The sequence below is a fragment of the Corylus avellana genome, chromosome ca2 (assembly GCF_901000735.1).
Source record: "Corylus avellana chromosome ca2, CavTom2PMs-1.0".
Lineage (NCBI taxonomy): Eukaryota > Viridiplantae > Streptophyta > Magnoliopsida > Fagales > Betulaceae > Corylus > Corylus avellana.
This window is the reverse complement of record NC_081542.1, coordinates 12,910,113-12,930,314: the sequence shown is the minus strand read 5'-3', so window position 1 is coordinate 12,930,314 and position 20,202 is coordinate 12,910,113. Positions and strand designations below refer to the sequence as shown.

The 20,202-nt window shown below is 36.2% G+C and overlaps 2 protein-coding genes across 3 annotated transcripts; one reads left to right on the top strand and one right to left on the bottom strand.

Annotated features, from left to right (window-relative positions):
• Positions 1 to 4,926: 4,926 nt before the first annotated feature.
• Positions 4,927 to 9,056, top strand: LOC132171141 (probable glutathione peroxidase 5). Its single transcript, XM_059582379.1, has 6 exons — positions 4,927 to 5,143; positions 5,246 to 5,322; positions 5,437 to 5,498; positions 5,911 to 6,029; positions 8,522 to 8,689; positions 8,780 to 9,056. The coding sequence occupies exons 1-6, from the start codon at positions 5,090 to 5,092 to the stop codon at positions 8,810 to 8,812; spliced, it is 513 nt and encodes a 170-aa protein (XP_059438362.1). The 5' UTR covers positions 4,927 to 5,089; the 3' UTR covers positions 8,813 to 9,056.
• A 4,732-nt stretch (positions 9,057 to 13,788) lies between these two features.
• On the bottom strand, positions 13,789 to 20,202 carry LOC132171297 (uncharacterized). Of its 2 annotated transcripts, none has more exons than XM_059582582.1 (9): positions 20,135 to 20,202; positions 19,499 to 19,563; positions 18,912 to 19,053; positions 17,889 to 18,667; positions 16,580 to 16,753; positions 16,354 to 16,470; positions 15,304 to 15,483; positions 15,167 to 15,213; positions 13,789 to 14,405 (listed from the first exon to the last, which is right to left on the bottom strand). In XM_059582582.1, the coding sequence occupies exons 2-9, from the start codon at positions 19,544 to 19,546 to the stop codon at positions 14,033 to 14,035; spliced, it is 1,860 nt and encodes a 619-aa protein (XP_059438565.1). In that variant the 5' UTR covers positions 19,547 to 19,563; positions 20,135 to 20,202; the 3' UTR covers positions 13,789 to 14,032. The 2 variants fall into 2 exon arrangements, with proteins under 2 accessions (XP_059438565.1, XP_059438564.1); XM_059582581.1 differs by lacking the exon at positions 20,135 to 20,202 and adding an exon at positions 19,993 to 20,078.

Below are 20,202 nucleotides of genomic sequence, written 5' to 3'. Positions count from 1 at the left end.
TTAAGGAGTGACTAGTTGGTGAACTATTTTTTGTTCGTCTTTAGGAAGACAAGAAGATTAGATTGAGAATGCGAGACAGAGATATGGCCACAAACAACAAAAAATAACTTTATAAGCAAATGTAAAAATGGGCTCATCACCCCAGTTCCCCCTCATATCAAGAGGTACTTGATCGGCACCTTGATATTTTGCTTGATTTCTAGTGAGCTTTTGTTCGGATCTGATATTGTATTTGGTTGCTTAGAAAAAGGAGGAAGAGAAAAGTTTTTTTTTGTAAAATTTGTTAGTAAACCTAGCATTTTTCTTGATGTTATAGTTTTTAGTTTGATGAAAGCTAAAATCATTTATAAGCAAAGCCAAAAAATAAAAATAAAATAAAATAAAAGGAAATATTATATTTACTTCTTATAGGGCTGTAAGCGAGCAGAGATACTCGTGAAAATGCTCAAACTCAACTCGAATTAATTCGAGTTAGGATCAGTTCGTTTATTAAATAAACAAAGCTTGAACATATTTTTAAGAACATGCCATACCATATATTTATTTTTTCTAATCAGTATATATAATAGCCATTTTTTTAGAGTTTAAATATATTATACGTACAAGTTATGTATATTACTTTCTGCTGGATTACTGATCAAACGGTTGTTAAGGAAAGCTATTGAAATGTAGGGTTGAGATTTTTTATGATAGTTGCTAATGGAGCATAACCAACTAACCAAGCATTAAAACTCAACAAATAACTCCAAGAAAAGCTTCTAGAGAAAGCTTGAGAATCGTATGAGCATGTTTTCTCTCTCCCACATTCCTTTTTACTATATTGTTAACTGAAAAGGAAGAAGATTTTTTGCTTTGAGGGGACTTTGGTTGGATGCTTGTATTGGCTTCTTTTAGGCTAAGATTTGCTTAGGATTTGAAAAAAAAAATAATAATAATAATAAAATAAAATAAAATTGTTTGTTGATTTGTTCAAGGTCAAAATTGCTTAAAAAAATTAAATGAGCCCCGGCTCGTTGTTTTGCATTTCTCTGCTGAGCTCGAGTCGAGCTCGAACCCATACAAAAACTATTGAGCCAAGCTCGAGTCGGAAGACTCGAGCTCATGCTTAGGTCAAAGAGGCCAAGCTCGACTCAACTCGATTATATCCCTAATCCCTCAAGAGCTTCATTTCAATGTACTTAATTTGTAAATTCGAATATTAATTTTTATTTTTATTTTTTAAGTTTTTTGCAAGTTTCAATTAACTACTATGAGTTTCTCATTCAATTCAGTAACACTCGTTAATGTTGATGTAGCATTTTTGCCACATACTTTTTTAAAAAATAATATTTTATTTTATTAAAAAAAAAAAATCTTAAAAAAAAAAAAAAAAATGCCCCCCTCCACCTCGTGTGGGAGGAGATGACCACCCCAATTGCTTGCTCCCTCTCTTTGGGGTGGCTTGCGCGGGCCAACCCTTATGCTTGGGGTGACTGCATGTTGCCACGACTAGAAGTGAGGTGGCAAAAATGTTGACATGGAATAACGAGCATTACGAAATTGGACAAAAACACAAGGAAGTAGTTAAATTATATTTGCGAAAAAAAAAAAAAGGATTTTAGTTTGGGATTTAGAAACAAGGGACTAAATTGAAATGGTGCATTTACTCATAGAAGCTGGCAGTTCACATTGTGGTGCTGTGGCTGTCAATCATTCAATGCCCAGAGCAGTGGAGCACATTCCTGGACCAACAATGTTTAGTAGAAATGCAGGGAATTTGACTAATTTGGAACACATTAGACCATTTGCAAAAGCATTGCTAGAATGTTTGCGGATTTGCCTTTGGCCCTCGTCACCATGGGAGCTGCTATAAGAGAAAAGACAGGTCGAATTGTGGAAACATGCTTTAAATGAATTGTAAAGACCAGTGTCCTGGCCACCAAATATTGTGGACAAGATCTATAAGTCATTGAAGTGGAGTTATGACTCATTAGAAGGTACAAATAGAAAATATTGTTTATTGTATTGCTCTTTGTTTTCAGAGGACTTCTCAATTGTGATAAGTGAACTCGCGCGGTACTTGTTAGCAGAAGGTTTGCTAGATGAGCAAGAAAATTATGGAGATTCATTCAATTGTGTAATTCATTTAATTGAAAATTTGAAGGATTCTTATTTGTTGGAAGATGGTGCTTGTGAGGACACTGTAAAAATGCATGACGTTGTTCATGATGTTGCTATATGGATTGCTTCATCATCTGAGGATGGATTAAATCCCTTGTTTGTTCTGGGATTGGCTTGAGCGAAATGTCAATTGTCAAGTTATCATATTCTCCTAAAAGGGTTTCGTTCATAAATGACAAGATAATAAGGCTGCCAAATTGTGTGGTACAATGTTCAGAGACCTCCACTTTGCTACTACAAGGTAATCGTCCCCTCGATAGAGTTCTTGAGAGATTCTTGCAAGGATTTGAAGTACTCAGGGTCCTGAATATAAGTGAAACCCGCATCCGCTCATTGCCTTTTTCTCTACTTCAACTTGGTCAACTTTGTGCTCTTCTTTTAGGGGGTTGCTCCTATCTTAAATAGTTACCCCCACTGGGAGGACTTAGCAGACTTCAGGTGCTTGACCTTTCTCTCACTCGTATTAGAGAATTGGTGCGCCATTCTGTCAACCAAATCTAGTCTACAACCTTACTTTCATCCAATTCAAGATAGTTTAGAACCCGGGTGCTTTTATCCAAATCAGAGTTCTATGTGATTGAGGTACTGTTCAATTTTTTTTTTTGAGGGCGGGGCTCTTAGCGTCTATAATTATTTATTGTTTGGGTTGTTTGTGAGAATTGTTGTATATGTAAGCGTTTCTATTTGTGTTCAAGTGCTTATTTTATTAAGTGTATGCTTGAGCAACAGGTTGATGAAGAAGCTTTGCAGAATAAAGATAAGAGGCTTCAGACATCTTGAGTGGAGTCCGAACACCAGAAGCCAATAAATTCCTCACCTGGAATTGTTTGTTGGTCTTGGCAATTCCCCTGGAATGTTAAATATATATTAATCACATTGGATTAAAATCCTCTAAAATTCCTTTTAAATTTGAGATTCTCAAATTTATAAATATCAGCCGTTCATCTCATCTAAGCGTCTAAAATAAGCTATGTTTCAGCATTTAATGAAGATGAAACATGGCTTATTAAATTCCTTGAGGGTAACTTCCTCATTAAATGACTTATTTTAAATGTTTAGATGAAATGAATGACTAAGATTTATGAATTTGAAAATCTTAAATTTAAAGAAAATTCTAAAGGGTTGTTTAGGTATCGACCCATTTTTTAATCTGGGTTCTGCGGCTTGTTCAAAAGCATCAGCTATTTATTCTGGGCCATTGATGTTTGCGTTGCAAGGTACAGATCTTCAGAAGAAAGGAAATGCTAAACATCCCAAATTTTTTTCTTAAAAGTTGTTTCTCAAATGATGTGTCATCATCTCATGAGTTGATGACACATTTTCCAAAATAATAAATCTCTATGACACATCATTTAAGAACTAACTTTAGAAAAAAAAATTTAAAATATATAGCACTCCTCTTAAAAGAATGGCATATTGGCATGCCAGCTTTGTATATATCTATTCTGTCATCTCTTCTGCAAATGCAAATTATAACAATAATAAAGCCAAATTATAAGATTCAAAACTCTTGGTTTGTTTTTTCATTTGTTCCAATAATATCTGTGTATTAAAAGAATTAAGAGGACTCTCTCTTTGAGGCGTGATTGAAATTAATAAGGTTGTTGGTTGCTGCAAATGCGTGAAGAGTACTTGTAACGTGGGTTGCATGATTTAATGTCGGCCCACCCAACTTAACATGTTAGTTCTGGCACCCGGGTGGGGACCATCGTTTTCTTTTTTGAAAAAAAAACATAAAATTATTAAGTACTTTTAGAAAATTCTCATAAATTTTAAAAACTCTTAATTTCATCTCTTAAACTTTTAATTTGATACAATGTATTCTATTTGTTAATTTTTAAACGTTAAAAGTAATAAAATGACCTTTATACCTTTAATATTTTTTTTATAAAATTCTAAATTTATCCTTAATTTCAAATTAAAAATTTTAAAAAAAATTGAAGAGTAATTTAATCTTTTCAGTCATTTCTGTTAGGGGTTAACGGCTGAGTAAGGGAGTCAATTGTATCAAATTAAAAGTTCATGAGATTAAATTGAGAGTTTTTGAAATTTATGGAAGTCGTTCAAAATATGTGATAATTCAGAGTCTAAAGTAATTTTTTTTTTTTTTGGAATTTATATTTTTCGAGATTTATTATGTTATATCAGAATTGAGAAATTTCTTTGATAAAAATTAATGCTGCATTAAAATTCAAGAAAGATTTATTATGTCTCGCTCCTCCTTGGGTTAAACAAGAAAAGAAAAGAATATCAATTTTTGTCCTCAAGTGGTAGTTCAATCGGCTATAAACCACACCTCATAAAACGGAAGTTAAATGTCTAAACATGTAAAAAAAAGAAAAAAAAAAAAAAGAAAGAAAGTGGTTTCAACAAAGGCTTATTATTAATGATTATTGCAAAATAGGAAGTAAAACTTAGTGGGCCGGAAACTTTCAAATACTTCATCACTCGAGGTTGAAGATTGACAAGAATTAGCTAATCACATTCTAAAGGATTCTTTACCATTCTTTATTCACGACAAAATACTAGAGTAATCTTTCATGACCACTATGTCTATAATATATAGCATTCTTCAGTGGGGTTTTAATGGATATTTTAATGAGAATTAATATTTTTATTTTTATTTTTGCTGGAATAGGCCAGAGGGTCAAAATACATTTGTTTTTAATTACCTATTTGTATTTTGTTTTGATTAAGGTAGACGACAACAATGGATTTTTGTTGGTTTTTTAATAATCGGTGAAAAGACTAAAAATTTGAAAATTTAAGAGCCACGGAGCAAATCAAGCTCCTCAACTTAATCCTCTGCCGTACTCCTCTTCTTGCTGCTCAAAACTCCAAAAGGAAACACCAATAAATCGGAGCCCAAAATAGTAACTCAACAGAAGAAGAAGAAGAAAAAAAGGTTACCCTTTTTGCCACAGAGAAAATGGGTGCTTCTCAGTCAGTCAAGGAGAAATCCATCCATGATTTCACTGTCAAGGTAATGATTTTGTCTTCAATCCAATCTCAAAAACCCCATCACCTCGCCTTCCTTTTTGAACTTTTTGCAACTTGGATCTTTTTTGGATGGAAAATTTTGCAGGACGCGAAGGGTAAGGACGTGGAACTCAGCATTTATAAAGGGAAGGTCCTTCTTGTGGTCAACGTTGCTTCCAAATGGTTCTTCACCTTTCCTTAATTTGCTTCTTTGGGATTTTGTTTTTTTTTTTTTATGATTTGGGTCTGAATTCAGTTAACTAATTTTATATGGGTTGGTTGATTTTGAATGAACAGTGGATTTACAGATACGAACTACACCCAGTTGACTGAGCTTTACAACAAATACAAGGACAAAGGTTTGTGTTCATTATATTAATTTTTTTTATCTGATATCTATATATGCCTATGAATGCATGTAAATAGCTTTGTGATCCACCCGTAATCGATTTTGCTGATTTTTCCTATTTTTATGAGAAATTATGAGAATCCCATGAAGTATTCTGCTTTAGTTTCGTTTTTTTGTCAAAGATCCCTGTCAGACTTTGCTTGTTAATTAATAGCAACATCAAAATATTGCTGCAAAAATGCCTTAATTTTATTTTTTGGCATTGCTAAGGGAAACTATTGTGTTATCACATCACAACTCTCATACATAGTTTTTGTTATGGCTTGTTAAGGTGATCAGATTCATGCATTAGACCTCCTGTAGATCGTTTTTATTAGTTTATATTGAATTTGTTTGCTGTTGATTGTCTTGGGTGATTGCAGGTTTGGAGATCTTGGCATTTCCATGCAATCAGTTTTTAAAACAAGAGCCTGGGACAAGCGAGGACGCCCAACAATTTGCATGCACGAGATACAAAGCTGAATATCCAATATTTCAAAAGGTAATTGGATATATATATTTCATTATCATGGGCGTTTCTGAATAGATATCAGTATCGCACACGTGCGAGCACACAAAAACGCACTGGCTGCTTTAGGTGTGGATTGCAAATTGAAGTATAATTATAGCTTTTTGGTGTCACATTTCAGAAAAATATGTTCCCTGTAAGAAAGCAATATTTTGAAACTTCCAAAAAAAAAAAAAAAAACTGAGCTAGAAGCTAATTCTCTTCTTTGTCAAATGTTGCAAGATGAATTTAAAAGTTCATGTGAATTTATCAAGGTTTTAGCTTTACTCTGTAATTCTTGAAAGAGAGTGAGTTTAATTAAGAACTGAAAGAGAGAGCTTGAGTGATAATTAATTAATTATTACTTGGGCAGTAAAATGGAAACTTCCTTTTCCAATCAATACAGAGAATTGGTAAAATTATTTGTATCAAGCATATATGAGATTGTATGCCTATATCCACTTCTTTATGGTTTAGAGCCCTTGAAAATGTCCTTTTTTTAAGGTTGATCTTTTAGAGTTAAGAAAGAGAGAAGCGGTTGCTAGACCACTTTCTGCCTCCTTATACGCACTACCCAGCAATTGGAATGTTGAGATTAGGTTCCATAGTTGCAGTAGTTGCTTTTGCATGCTAGAAGCTTTCCCGAGTCAGTTTTCTCTGCAAGTTCTGTTTTGGAGGAGGCACATGTTACCTCAAAGAGTTCTTTTGTGACAGCATGATTGTTACATATGTCGATTGGTATCCGTTGCTTGAGATGGATGGCATCACTCAGTTGTTTTGATTTATGCCAAAGGGACATTTTTTTTGGGAGAAAGATTTGTGCCAAAGATTTGTCAAAATATTTGACAAATCCCAAACATAGAATTGTAGACTAATCCCTAACAACTTCTGAACTTCCCACATCAAGGAATGAACTTATATTCTTAGCAAGCAGCTCTTTCCTCATTCTCACATCTATATTTGGTTTGTACCAGATTATGTTCCATATCTAGAGTAATGCCCCAGATAGGAATCATTCAAATCTCAACAGTTCCTAAATCTGTGCACTAAAAGCATATAGCTGTCCCTCCCATTCTGAATTCAGATGATACCGAAACCAGCCCAATTCTTCCATTTTGTGTAATTACCTTTGGTCTTGAGCACTGATAAGTAGGAGGAGGCCCAGTAATGGTTGGGCCAGCTTAATGCCCTGACTTCAGGGGTAAAACCTACATCCTGTGCTGATGAGGTGGGGGGCTGTATCTCCACTTTGTATCAAAATGAAAATCAGCACACCTTGCCAGCCTTGAAGCTTTCAACCAATGGAACAGTTTTATCTGATTATTTTTTCAGAAACCCTTCTGTTTTTTCATTTTGGTTCTTTTCAAAGTGATCAGGTGATGTACTTGAAGACAAATGTTGGTTACCTGCCTGGCAGCTACATGGCTCACCATATTGTGATGTTGGGTCCATACATGACAGGGTGGATTGCCTTGTCTTCTATTGGTGTAATCATTTTGTTACACGTTGCTCTTCATTCAGTTAGCATCGATTATGAAAGACTCTGCCCGGGGGATAAGTTTTCTGAAGTCTTTCCAACCATAATATGATTATTACTGTCTGCTGCCATAACTAATGGTTTACACAAAATGGAAGAATTGAGCTGGTTTCGGTATCATCTGAATTCAGAATGGGAAGTACAGCTATATGCTTTTAGTGCACAGATTTAGGAACTGTTGAGATTTGAATGATTCCTATCTGGCGCATTACTCTATAGATATGGAACATAATCTGGTACAAACCAAATATAGATGTGAGAATGAGAAAAGAGCTGCTTGCTAAGAATATAAGTTCATTCCTTCATGTTGGAAGTTCAGAAGTTGTTAGGGATTAGTCTACAATTCTATGTTTGGGATTTGTCAAATATTTTGAAATATATCGGATTAATTTGGATTTCTTTTATTTGGTGAAGCATTGGAGATGATTTTGGGAATCTTGGGAATGTATTACATACGTCGAGGTTTCTGAGAAGTTGACAATCAAGCTTTATTGGGCATTGGAAGCAACCACTAAACAGAATAGAAGTCATGAAGCTACTTAACAAATTCTCTTCCTTGCTCGGTTACTTTTAACAATTTTTCTTTCCATTCTCGTTCCTAATTCCAGAGGGTAAAAGACTAGATGCCAAGTTCAGTTTTTTGGGTCCAAAGCAAATTAATGACACTGGACTGTACGATCAGACTCTTAAAGCCAGATTCAGAGACTAATGCAATGGTTCCAAAAATGGTTTTTCTGCTTCATGGAGAGAGTAGTAGAAGTTGGCATGACATGAGAACTACATGTTTTACCTTTCATTTATGAAATTGCTTATATTCATCCTTTATGATTGTACCATCCATGATGGCTGTTCACCCATGCTTATTGCTTGCCAAGTGAGATAGCTGCAATCTGTGATGTACCTTGAATTCACTTGTTAACAATAGATCTCTACTCTATTTTCTATATAGATTCGTTGCAATGGACCAGATACAGCGCCTCTCTACAAGTTCTTAAAAGCACGTAAAACTGGATTTATGGGCTCTAGGATAAAGTGGAATTTCACCAAGTTCCTGGTGGATAAGGAAGGGAATGTCATCGAACGCTATGGCACAACCACTGCTCCTCTGTCCATTGAGGTACTCTCTCTCTCTCTCTCTCTCTCTCTCTCTCTCTCTCTCTCTCAAGTATGCTCATTCTCTACCAATTCATTGTTATGTTTGACACAGGCTGACATCAAAAAAGCATTGGGAATTGCTTGAAACTTTCAGAAGTCTGTTGTGATCGTATGAAGATGTTTAATTATAGACACCAATAAAATGGTGTATGTATATTGGCGCCACTATTCTCTGCTGTTGATTATTGTTAAATATTTTTTTGTCTTGATATCTGTATTTTCTTTTTGACGCGTTATTTCCTCTATGTCAAGTGTTTATTGTAATTGCCAAGTGCTAAGTTTTTGTATGGCTTAAATAGCATTTTAATAGAAGTGCGAATCATTATGTATGGTTTTTTGTTTTTTTGTTTTTTGGCAAGATGAGATTTCCATTGCATCAAAGGATAAATACAAAAAGTAGCAAAAGTAAGGCTTCCTACAATCATTCCTGCCTAACCAGTCCAATGCATGTGGATACATTAGGACATTGGAAATAGGCCAAAATCCAATCCAAAGGAATCTTAGTGTGCATGAAGATAAGGGCTACCACAATAGGTGGTTTCACAGCCAATGGTGGGAAGATGAACCCTGCGGTTGAGCCAAAGGAGGTGAGATTTGTGGTGGCAAGTAAGTGGAACTTTGACATGGAGGAGCAAGGGCGTGTGGGGGAGGGGGAGGGGGAGGCTTGTGTGTGGTAGGTGCATGGAGAAGAAAAAAAAACAAGGTGGGGATGGGTGGACGGGTTAGGTGAGGGGCATAGAGATCGAGTCCCAAGGCCTTTGTCATGCGTAGAAAGCACACGCACGAGGGAGGGGATGGCGGGAGTAAGGCTGGGAGCGGAGGAGAGGTTGGGGTTGGTGTCGGTGGCAGTGGCAGTGGACCGAGAGTGGTGGGCTCAATGACAATGAAAAAAGAGAGAAGGGAAGAAGGGAAGAAGGAAAAAAGAAAAAAGAAAATGAAAGAAAGAAATAGAAGAGGGGTAGAGTAGGGAAGTAAGGGGAGGGAGGAGGAGAATCTCCTCCTTTTTGAAACTCTCATGGAGGAAAGATGAAGGGCTCTCGATTCTCGAAGGGGGAGGGAAGTCTCTCAGGAGGAGGAAAAGGCTCTCTTGCAGAAGAGACCAAATCTGTTGGTGGAAGAGAATAGTTGTTTGGTCAATAATTATGTATGTTTTTTTTAAATTTTTTTTTTTTTTTAAAACAAATGAGTAATTGAGATAAAATTACATTGACATTAAATAAAGTACATGAGGAGGGGGTGGGAGCTAACAAACATCCCCAATTTAGTTAATACAGTGCTCGAAAAAGAACTTTAAAAACATAGAAATAGGTCAACGAATTTGCCCAATTTAATAAGTTATTGGCCCGAAGGTCAAGAAAGGAGTCATTAACAATTTCTTAAGTTGCCCAATGAATGAGTTGCTTGGAGAGTCACTTGCAGTGACAGTAAAAGAACTTGAATGTAATAACAGAAAAGATTGTATTGAGATCAAAAAATGAATTGTTTGGAGAGTTGCTTGCAGCGACAACAACAAAAGAACTTGAATGCTACAACAGAAAAGATTGCATTGAGATCAATTGAACCAGAGCGTCGAAGAGAAACACCACTCTTAACGTCTGGCGAGAGAAGTGCCCCGATGATTATATGCGAATGGCATCAAATCTATATATATATATATATTCCCACTTCCATTTTTTGTACTCATGTAGGTACGTATAATGTTGCCAACACCTCTCATCTGGGTATCATATGAATTATTCTCTGATCCCTAATCATCATCACACCAAGTGTACGGCATGAAGCCTTCTATGATGACGGCATTGACGGGATCACAATCTCTCATCTGATCCTTAATTATTATTTAAGTTACCGTCAATCTCACGGTAATCGTACTCACCAATAGGAAACGGTTCGGCACGTGGGCAGGCCGGCCCCTGAAATAGAATCTCTCATACGTAGTGGTCCATGGAGAGAGAGAGAGAGAGAGCCGGAGCACACGTTCCTCTCTGCAAAACCAAGTAACTTGAAAAGGGGTGCCTCAGACTGGGGTCAACATGTCTCAGCCTTATAGCACCGAGGGGTCAACCATCGGTGTTGGGTGAAAGACGGATGAGAACCGGTGGGGCCATGAAGTTGCATGGAAATGACATTGAACTGGTTTGTCACTGCCGGCAATCATAAGTGGCCGGCCGGCGTGTCGGATTGACGTGGACAAACTTACCACGACATTATGCACGTGGTAATGGAGTTTTGTGAGGGTACAATTGCCCCAATCCATAAGCATAAGCCCAACTAGAGTGATTGTAGCAACACCTCAATACACGGTCAACATGAATGAGCCAGCTAATATGATGGAACATCCAGGTTGGGGTTTTTGGCTAGTTTAGATGATGGTCCTCATTCACTTCTAACCCATCATTTCTTTATTTATAAATGATAGCTTCCCATCAATGAAACACCCAAGTTTTGTGATAATATTATTAATTAATATCCTACTATTTAATCCCCACTTTCACATCTATTATCCACGTCACATTAAAATTAATGTTGTTACAACCTCACGAGAACCATAATATTAAAAATTTATACCTTTTATGAACTACCCTTTTTGTAATCTAATATAATTAGTTGTTTACCTCAAAAATAAATAAATAAATAATTGTTCATCAATTATTCTCTTCCTAGCATTTATGTGATGATTTAGAAGCCAGTAATAATAAGCTCATGATCATGTGAAAAAGAAATAACACACAATAATAACTTATGTAAATAAAATTATAATCAGGAAAAAAAAAAAAAAGTAGTCTCAGTTTATTTCTAAATCTTAAGCTCCATTTGTTTCGATATAAAATATTTTATAGGAAACATTTTTCTTATTTTTCAGCATTTGATACGACTGAAAATCGAAGTCAAACCGAAAACATTTAGGTTGACTAAGAAAACATTATTTAATTTCCATAAAATGATTTAAACTATTTTTCGAGTTTAAGCTTCTTCTTGACCCACACAGAATGCGATCGACCTCCTTCTCACACACTCTCTCTCGGAGAGGCCGAGGCCTTAATATAAATATCTTAGAGCTTAGAGGCATGCACCAACTACATTAGGTGTAGGATTTGCAAAAATAGGAATAATAAGAAGAGGGAAAAAAAAATAATGGATATGGTTATAATTATTGAAGGAAACATGCGTCCATTGCATCCATGCTAGACAGGGGTGACCCTCCATAAGCAAGAGTTGATGGTAAGTCCCCATCATGTGGAGACAAGCTAATACCTCTGCTTTGTCATCTTACTTAGACCATTGCCCCAACCAGGGGCCAACATCTGTCACTCACCACATACTTGATTCTCTCATATCTTCCACTGCTCCCCCTATATAACCCCCAACCTCCATTGCCCCCATTCAAACCACACTACAACTTAATTCAGCAAACTTCACCCACCAACATTCAACCTCTTCTTCCACCTTGCAGCATTAGACATGGCAGCTAACACATTCTCCACAAGAAGTTTGAAGTTCCGGCCGTGGGCGAGGTGTTCGAGGCAAATTCGACAGCAGCGAGCTCGGCTTTACATCATATGGAGATGTACAGTCACTCTCCTTTGTTGGGATGACTGAACCTAGAGAGAGTTGCTGTTTTTTTGGTTAGAAGGCAGAGAGATATATGTATGATACAAGTGTACTATAGGAACAAAGCCGAATCTGTAACATGTCTTTGTTTTGTTTTTGTTAATGTATAGAGCACATTTACTATGTTTTAGACTTTCTGCATCTTCACTTTCAAAGGCTATAACGTTTAATCCGGTGACCACTAACTTGCAGGTAGGAGAGACCACAAAACTCTATTTAAGGCGGGAGAACACCTAAAATGATAAAATTTCAAATAAATTCTAATCCTAATTAACCCCAAATTCCAACTCAATTACTAAACATAGTCACCCTAATCTTATCCCTATCAGTATCTCTGCCAAATATAGCTAGCTATCTTTTAGCAGTCAATGGGTGTATTAAAGATGGAATATTGCAGTCAACTCTGCTATTGCCTAAATGGGTCTTCTTGTACCAATCACCACAACATAGGTCGCAGTTCCTACACAAGTTTCATCAACTTCAATTTTGATCTGATTGAAGAAAGTCTTTGACTTGGGCAAAGCAAATTTTTGTTTGTTTTTTTCTTCTACGCATCCTCTCCTTTTGGGGCCTGGCAATTTGTTTAGTTGATCCATTAGTTGAAAAAGCATCTTATCAATTTGACTGATTCGGGTTTTAAGCCATGAGATATGAGAGTTTAGGGCCTGGCAATTTGTTTAGTTGATCCATTAGTTGATAAAGCATCTTATCAATTTGACTGATTCGGGTTTTAAGCCATGAGATATGAGAGTTTAAGCAAGAGAGACTTCTTAGAAGAAATTGGCACAGTTTTTGCTTGGTCGTGTAAATGAATTTACTGGTCCATTAAATCGCATCTGGACCAAACAGGCCTTTAGGAGAAACCCATTCATTTTCTTTAAAATAGTAGGGAGCGATACCCAATTACTGATGAGCTCAATATACAATCCATAAAATCAAATGTGACTTTTCACTTGGCAAAGATAAGGACTTTATTGAAGTAGGGCAGTGTGGGGCATATCATATATTCTAACACGTCGAGTCTGAATGGGACAACACAGGCTAAGAATTCGACAGCAACACATGATTGAATCCACCATTTCTGGACCATAGAAATTTAGTGTTGCAGCACCATGTCAAAGGCTGCTCGGATTCTAGTAGGTAATAGAAACGGGGTTCCTACACTGCCACTTAAAAAAGGGTCGTGAAAGAATCGATTATCAGTACTTAAAACTTGCCTAAACTTGAAATAGAATTCTCTCAATTTTCATGGTTTATGCGTTTAAATGTCCAAATAATGTGACATCATATACACCGTTCCATTTGGTCTTGAAATATCTAAAAATCAAACATTCATTTATATTTCATGTAGAAAAACATCAGCTTTCACTACCAAAACTACTTGTATTGTGCATGCAGTCTTAGCATGCATTTGTGGCTATATTAAAAGGAACCATATAAACAGGTATGGAGATCTTAAGACTGATAGAATTTTCCATTTATTGCTTCTTCTTTTTTTCATTTGCACTGTACAAACAAAATCAGGAAGTAGTAATCAGCCACCAATATACTATATATAATCCACAGTACTAAGATGAAAATCCTAATTGGGAAACGAAATTGAAAAAAGGTAGACAGCTGACCACTACAAATAAAACTTGTAAAGAAGGCTCATGAGTTTTATTTTGTTTGTATTGACAATATATGATGCACCTCAGTTGTCCAATTCTGCATCTTGGTCAAAGAAATCCCACCCTTCATCCAAAAGCGCTTTAACAGCTCTGGCTGCTTCCTCTTTATCTCCGCTTCCCAGTGATGGGCTGTGAACAGAGGATGTTGGACTCGTCTTCTTTGGGGTCTCAGATGACTCCCCTTGCTCAGGTACCGCACTAGTGAGGGATGAGCCTGAAGAAGCTAAGCTGCGCCCAGGAACCAAATCAGATGCCATGCTTTTCAAGGATGATCCAGATGTAGTAGCTAAGATGCAACTAGTCTGGCTCGAAGAAACGGATTTGCTTAATGGGACACGGTCATCAAACTTCTCTTTCAACAGCCTCACGTCCTGACAAATAACAGAAATTTCTCCTCTGCACAAAGAGAAATAACTACATAAATAAAGAGCTTAACAGATACATACAAAAACCTTGATACATATATGTTTATTCGCAGCAAGGGATACTGCAATTATGAGGCTTTACTCAAACAAGAATTTGTGTCTCAACAAATGAGGCTTTACTCAAACAAGAATGTGTGTCTCAACAAATGTTTCCATTTAAAAACAAAAATGGGAAATCAGAAACCGGAAAAGTAAAAATGCAAAATAACATGTTCTGCATTCAGGGTTCAACTAAGTAGATACTAGCATTAAATTAAGTTCAAACAATGCAGAGGAAAAAGATTCACTGCCAAAGAAAAAGGACAAGAATTCAGTGAGAAGAATAAAGAGTGGAGATTTTTAAAAATAAAAAAAATTATGTGCTCAATGCAACCACTAATCTGACCCCATATTAAGGATGCTGACTAACATGTGAAATAACAAAAGCAAAGCACTAAATTTTAAAGAAATGTAACTTTCCTACAACAACCAAGTGTGCCATATATACGACTTCAACAATGTATCACAGACTTGGAATATCCCAAGCAACATTGAATGCATCATTACAACTGCCATGTTCTGCATGTGTGCGCATGTTCACACACACCAGTTTTTCTGGGGGGAGGGAGAGAGTATTTATTAATGTTCAAAATATTTAGCACGTAAATCACTTTGGATAGGGATGGAGAACCACTGTTGAGTGTCTGAACAGTGAGGCACAGATTCATCTAAAAGAAACAGAGACAAACTTACTGCAAAATATCAACAGTGCGACCTCGGTCCATCAGAAACTCCCGTAACTGCAATAAAGCACAATTTGACTAAGTCATAAATTATTGTCATTCCTATTTACTTGAAGAGGTCCATGGTGAGTAGAAAAAGTTTGCTACCTTGGAATTCTCCTCTGCCTCCTGTTCTAGCATCTTTGACTCCTGAATTACCTTCTCCATAATAGCTTCTTGTTCAGCAAAAGCATTTCGTGCAGACTCTTCTTTTTCTAGCCTTTCCTGCTCAGCTGCTTTCCTCAACTCTTCTGCTATGGCTAGTCGTGCTTCTAGAATTTGGTGCATCTGGAGAGAGAGAGAGAGAGAGAGAGAGAGAGGGTGGGGGGATCCAAAAGAAACAAAATCTTCAATGTGATTACATTTCCCTTCAGACACTTTTACATAGAATTATCATCATCCATGGGTAGTATTACTGAAATTACACACACACACACACACACACACACACATACACATACACATAGGGTTACATGAACCTTAGTTTGGAGAGTTGAAACCAAAATCAATTACATTGAGTTAGGTCAAGGATACAATGTAAAGCTAACGGGCTCGTTTGGTAACACTTATTAGGGTAGCTTTTCGCTTTTTAGCAAAAAAGCAAAAGCATTAACAAACAATTCAAAACACTAAAAGCTACTTTCACATTTATATCAGTCACATCACAACCAAAAAGCAAAAAGCACCCTTTAAAAAGTTTTGCCAAACAAACCCTTTCTTGCATTTCTTGGCTGTTTCTGACTTTTAGAAGAAACCTTCAGCAGCGTGGATTAATATGTCATATAACATATTTAGGTAAAATAAACCTCGTGAAGGTTTAAGAATCAGACACAGTGGCAATGATAGAAAATGAAGCAAGGAAAAAGGAGGATTAACATCCTTTGGTACAGGGTAGGGGAAAGGGAAAGTGAGATGAATCTTATATCAAGCCTCACCCTTTCAGGAAAAATCAGAAAAGGGTGCTAGAATTTTCTATCTGTGTGTCTATCTCCTCTCCCTTTTCCACCCTCTTACTAAAGAAATGAAAAACAGGCAATAATACTCAGAGTCAAACAAATAAATGCATGAGTAATTAAACATCAATTACATTAGTGAGCATTAACTAGTTGTAGAACAAGGAACAGTATTGGCAGTGAAATATAACGAAATGTTAAATACCTCATCAAGAATTGCAAGGGATTTATCCCTTTCATCAGACACGCTGAGCAGGCGAGACTGAAGCTCCCTCACTTCAGTTGCTAAAATTGCCTTCTCTCCATACACTTCTCCCGCATGCTGCAAAAGTACAGATTTAGGCTCAGCTTTTATCATTATTAACTGAAAAACAGACCAATTCAGAAAATCTGTAGTTCTAAATTCTATATTTTATCTAGTATTTCACAACCATGTTATTTGCTTCCTTTGCATGTGCCAACATCTGTTTCATTTCTTCCACCTTGATCAGAATATTCAACTCTCCCCTAGAAGCTTCCTCTTTAGCTTGTTCAGCAGCTTTCTCCTGAAGTTCCACTTCTCTCATCATGTTGATCACTCTCTCCATAGCCAAAAATAAGGTTTTCTGCACCATTGAAATGAAATTAGTTATTTTCAATTTAAATATCTATAACATACAGGGGGCAGAAGGGAAGAAATGTTTTTCACTTATATACTTATATGTTACTCAAAATATCTGGATGCATTAAATAGAGCTAGCATTCTGTATAGATGACTTTGCGGCACCCAAAATCATCCAAACCCAGCTTGTTCAAAACAAGCTGAAAGATCACCAAACCAGAATCATACTCTTGGTCAAAGTACACCCGAAGGTCAACAGTCACATTATGCATCATTCCCTATTCAATATTTCAAGGTAAGATTGCAACACATTTCACTAAATGTAACCACCAAAAAGAAAAACATGGTTGTAGTCAAATTTTTCGTGGAAGTCCAACGACCCTTACAAATGAACACAAATCAAAGATTTTGAACATTCAACCACCAAAATAGCCTTCTCTCCTATTCTGTGAGGAGATAAGCAAAGGCAATAGTTTATACTTAATTTTTATCTAATAAATCTCCTCAGATCCTCACTTCTATTCTTTATCTGCTTTATCATCTACCTGTGTATGTATCACTAATCTAAGAATTAAAAATCTTCATCACTTCTCAAAGTAGAGAAGGGTACATGAGCTACAATCCAGTTTATGATTTGCATTGGTGAAGGTTTGGCTATATATAACCCTACAGCAAGGTGCTACAACATCAAGTATCTTCATCACCTCAAGGAATTTGAATTTAACTAGGCAAACAAACCGATTGGAATATAGCCATATGCAGAGTATTATACAACTGGCTGCCAATCAGGAGAGAGAAAATTTACAGGACTCTCCTCCAACTGCTTATACAGAAATGCAGAGAAGCATTGAAAATGATATTACTGCGTTGAAAAGCAACAAAAATCCAATATCAACTGACTTTCAAACAGATTAATCAATACATCTTGCAAGCTTCAATGTAAAAACAAACTGCACATAAAGAATATCAGGAAGCAACATTTACTAGCTACCATTTATTGAATCAAGTTTAACTATAATTAGATTTGATGTACTGCTCATGAGTCACGACAAACAGTACAGTTGGAATTTTACTTAAGTCAAAGGCTTCAGCCAGTATTTAAAATTCACAGGCTTAGAATGCAGTAAATCTAATAGTACCTTGTTATTCTTGGCATCTTCAATAATCTCTTCAAGAAGATCAATTTTACATACTTTGCCAGAATGGGTAACCATGGTGTCCCTTTTAGGCTCATCTTCAAGATCACTCATTTCGCTAACAGAAGAGTCTTGCTTCAGAGTAATATCTGAAGAGCCACCAGCCACTGGAGTATGCCCTTCAACAGATAGGAGAACCAATTGAGCCACAACATTTCTCACCTCAGTGCTATCAGAACACGATTCTGCATTGTGGCTTTCTCCATGAATAACCGCATGGTCCGCATCAAAGTTATCAGCCATAGGAAAGTCAAAATCTTTCCAATCATTTTCCAGATCTTCTTGCCATTCATTTACTGAAGAGGTTGTCATGGCAGGGGGGGTCAGCTCTGGCCCAACTTTAGAAGTTCCCCAAGAAATCAATTCTTCACTTTTGGTATTTTCACAAATTTGCTTCTGATCATTTGATGTCGCAGGGACAATCTGATTCAACCCCACTTTGGCACTGTTTTCTTGAGCCTTCCCCAATAAAATCACTTCCTCGTTTTCTGTATATACACATGATTGATCATTACCGTCATTCGCATCATAGAAATCTGAAACCAAAGATTCATTCAGCGCCTCAACCAGAGGTGTTGCATCAGCATGAAGGACACTGCCTGTATGATCTGTCTCCTTGGCAGCCTCACCATCTATTGGAAGTGGTTCTGAAGAAGGTCCCACGTCTGGTTTTTCAATGACCTGCTGCTGGCTCAACAAGTCCATCTGCTCCTCAGATTCAACTGCACGTTCAGAATGTAATATATAATAAATTGATCAAATCAATTCACCAAATCTAATGGCAACCATTTTTTAACCAAATTAAGAAAGTAAGGAAAGTAAGAGAGAAAACCCAACTGCAATCTATTGGCAGACGTAACACAAGATGAATTAAGAATTGTGAAAAATAAACAATTACAACAATCAACTGAATCATAATTCCAGAAATTGTAAAGGGATGTGACTTTCAATAACAGTAGACCATACCTTCATTATCCTCGGTAAAAATAGTAGGACTGGTGGACTGACCGGACAAATAAGGGATGATCTCCTTAAGAACAACATCCACAGCTTGATCAGCATCCTTGGGATGTTCAATAGCAACAGCCCTCAGCAAGCGAGAATCAACCTATGCAGAATGAGATGCAAAACATGTCTTCAGTCAGAAATTGGAAGAAAAAAAATGTAGAAAAATTAGATTAGACAGGAAAAATATCCCGTATAACCATAGGGGAAATTACAGTTGATCACAAGACAATCTATGTGAAGAACAATCGCAAAATCTTTCATCATCAAATAAAAAAATAAGTAAATACTTAGAATTTAAAGCTTCCAAGGTCATTAAAAGATCAGGAAAAAAAAAAGGTTCAAAGAAATTTCCAAAGCCACTCTTTTTCACTCATCCACAAACGAATTTAATTGATGATATCTCATTCTATTTAATCAAAAACTTCAACGTCCACGAAATTTTACGCCAGGAACAAATTGGTATAGATAACCCAAAAAAAAAAGTGAAACCTTAAATTGTTTATTTAATTGATATACCAAATGCTTCAATGTAGTGAGAGTAATACCTTTGGAAATACCTCCTGCAAGCATCGGTAAACAAAGTTGAAACCCATTTCTAAGGACTTCCAATCTGCAAATAAATCAAAAAAAAAAACAAAAACAAAAACAAATTCTTGCATTTAATTGGGAATCCCAAACCGTAAACACCAAATTGCTAATAATCAACAAAATGAACAACGAAAAAAAAAAAAAAACAGAGTGGTCTAACTCAACACCCACGAATTAATTTATACTAACGCCAAAAAACATTAAAAATAAAAAATAAAAAACCCCTTATCCCCTGTTTTGTTCTCGAGAAAAAAACATAGCAAACAAAAAACAATTGTTTTTCTTTATTCAATTCTTAACTAATTTTGGTGCGAAAAATGAATAACTACCACCACCACTCAAGTGAACACAGATTTCATGTTCATCAAGGACGGACAAGCTAAGAAAGAAACCAAAATGCTCTGCTTGGACGCCCAGATAAAAACAAATGATTTAGGGTTTTCAATTTCACCTTTTCACTCAGAGACACAGAAAAAGAGAGAGACGAAGAAAGGATTGGTAAGGTATTTGTAATGCAATTGCAGTCTTCGATTAAATATATATATATATATATATATATATATATATAAATGAAAAATGAAAAAAAAGGAGACCTTTGTAGCTAAGAAATCGGCAGGGGGTATAGGCGTCATTTGATTAATTGTTGCATGGTGGAGATGCG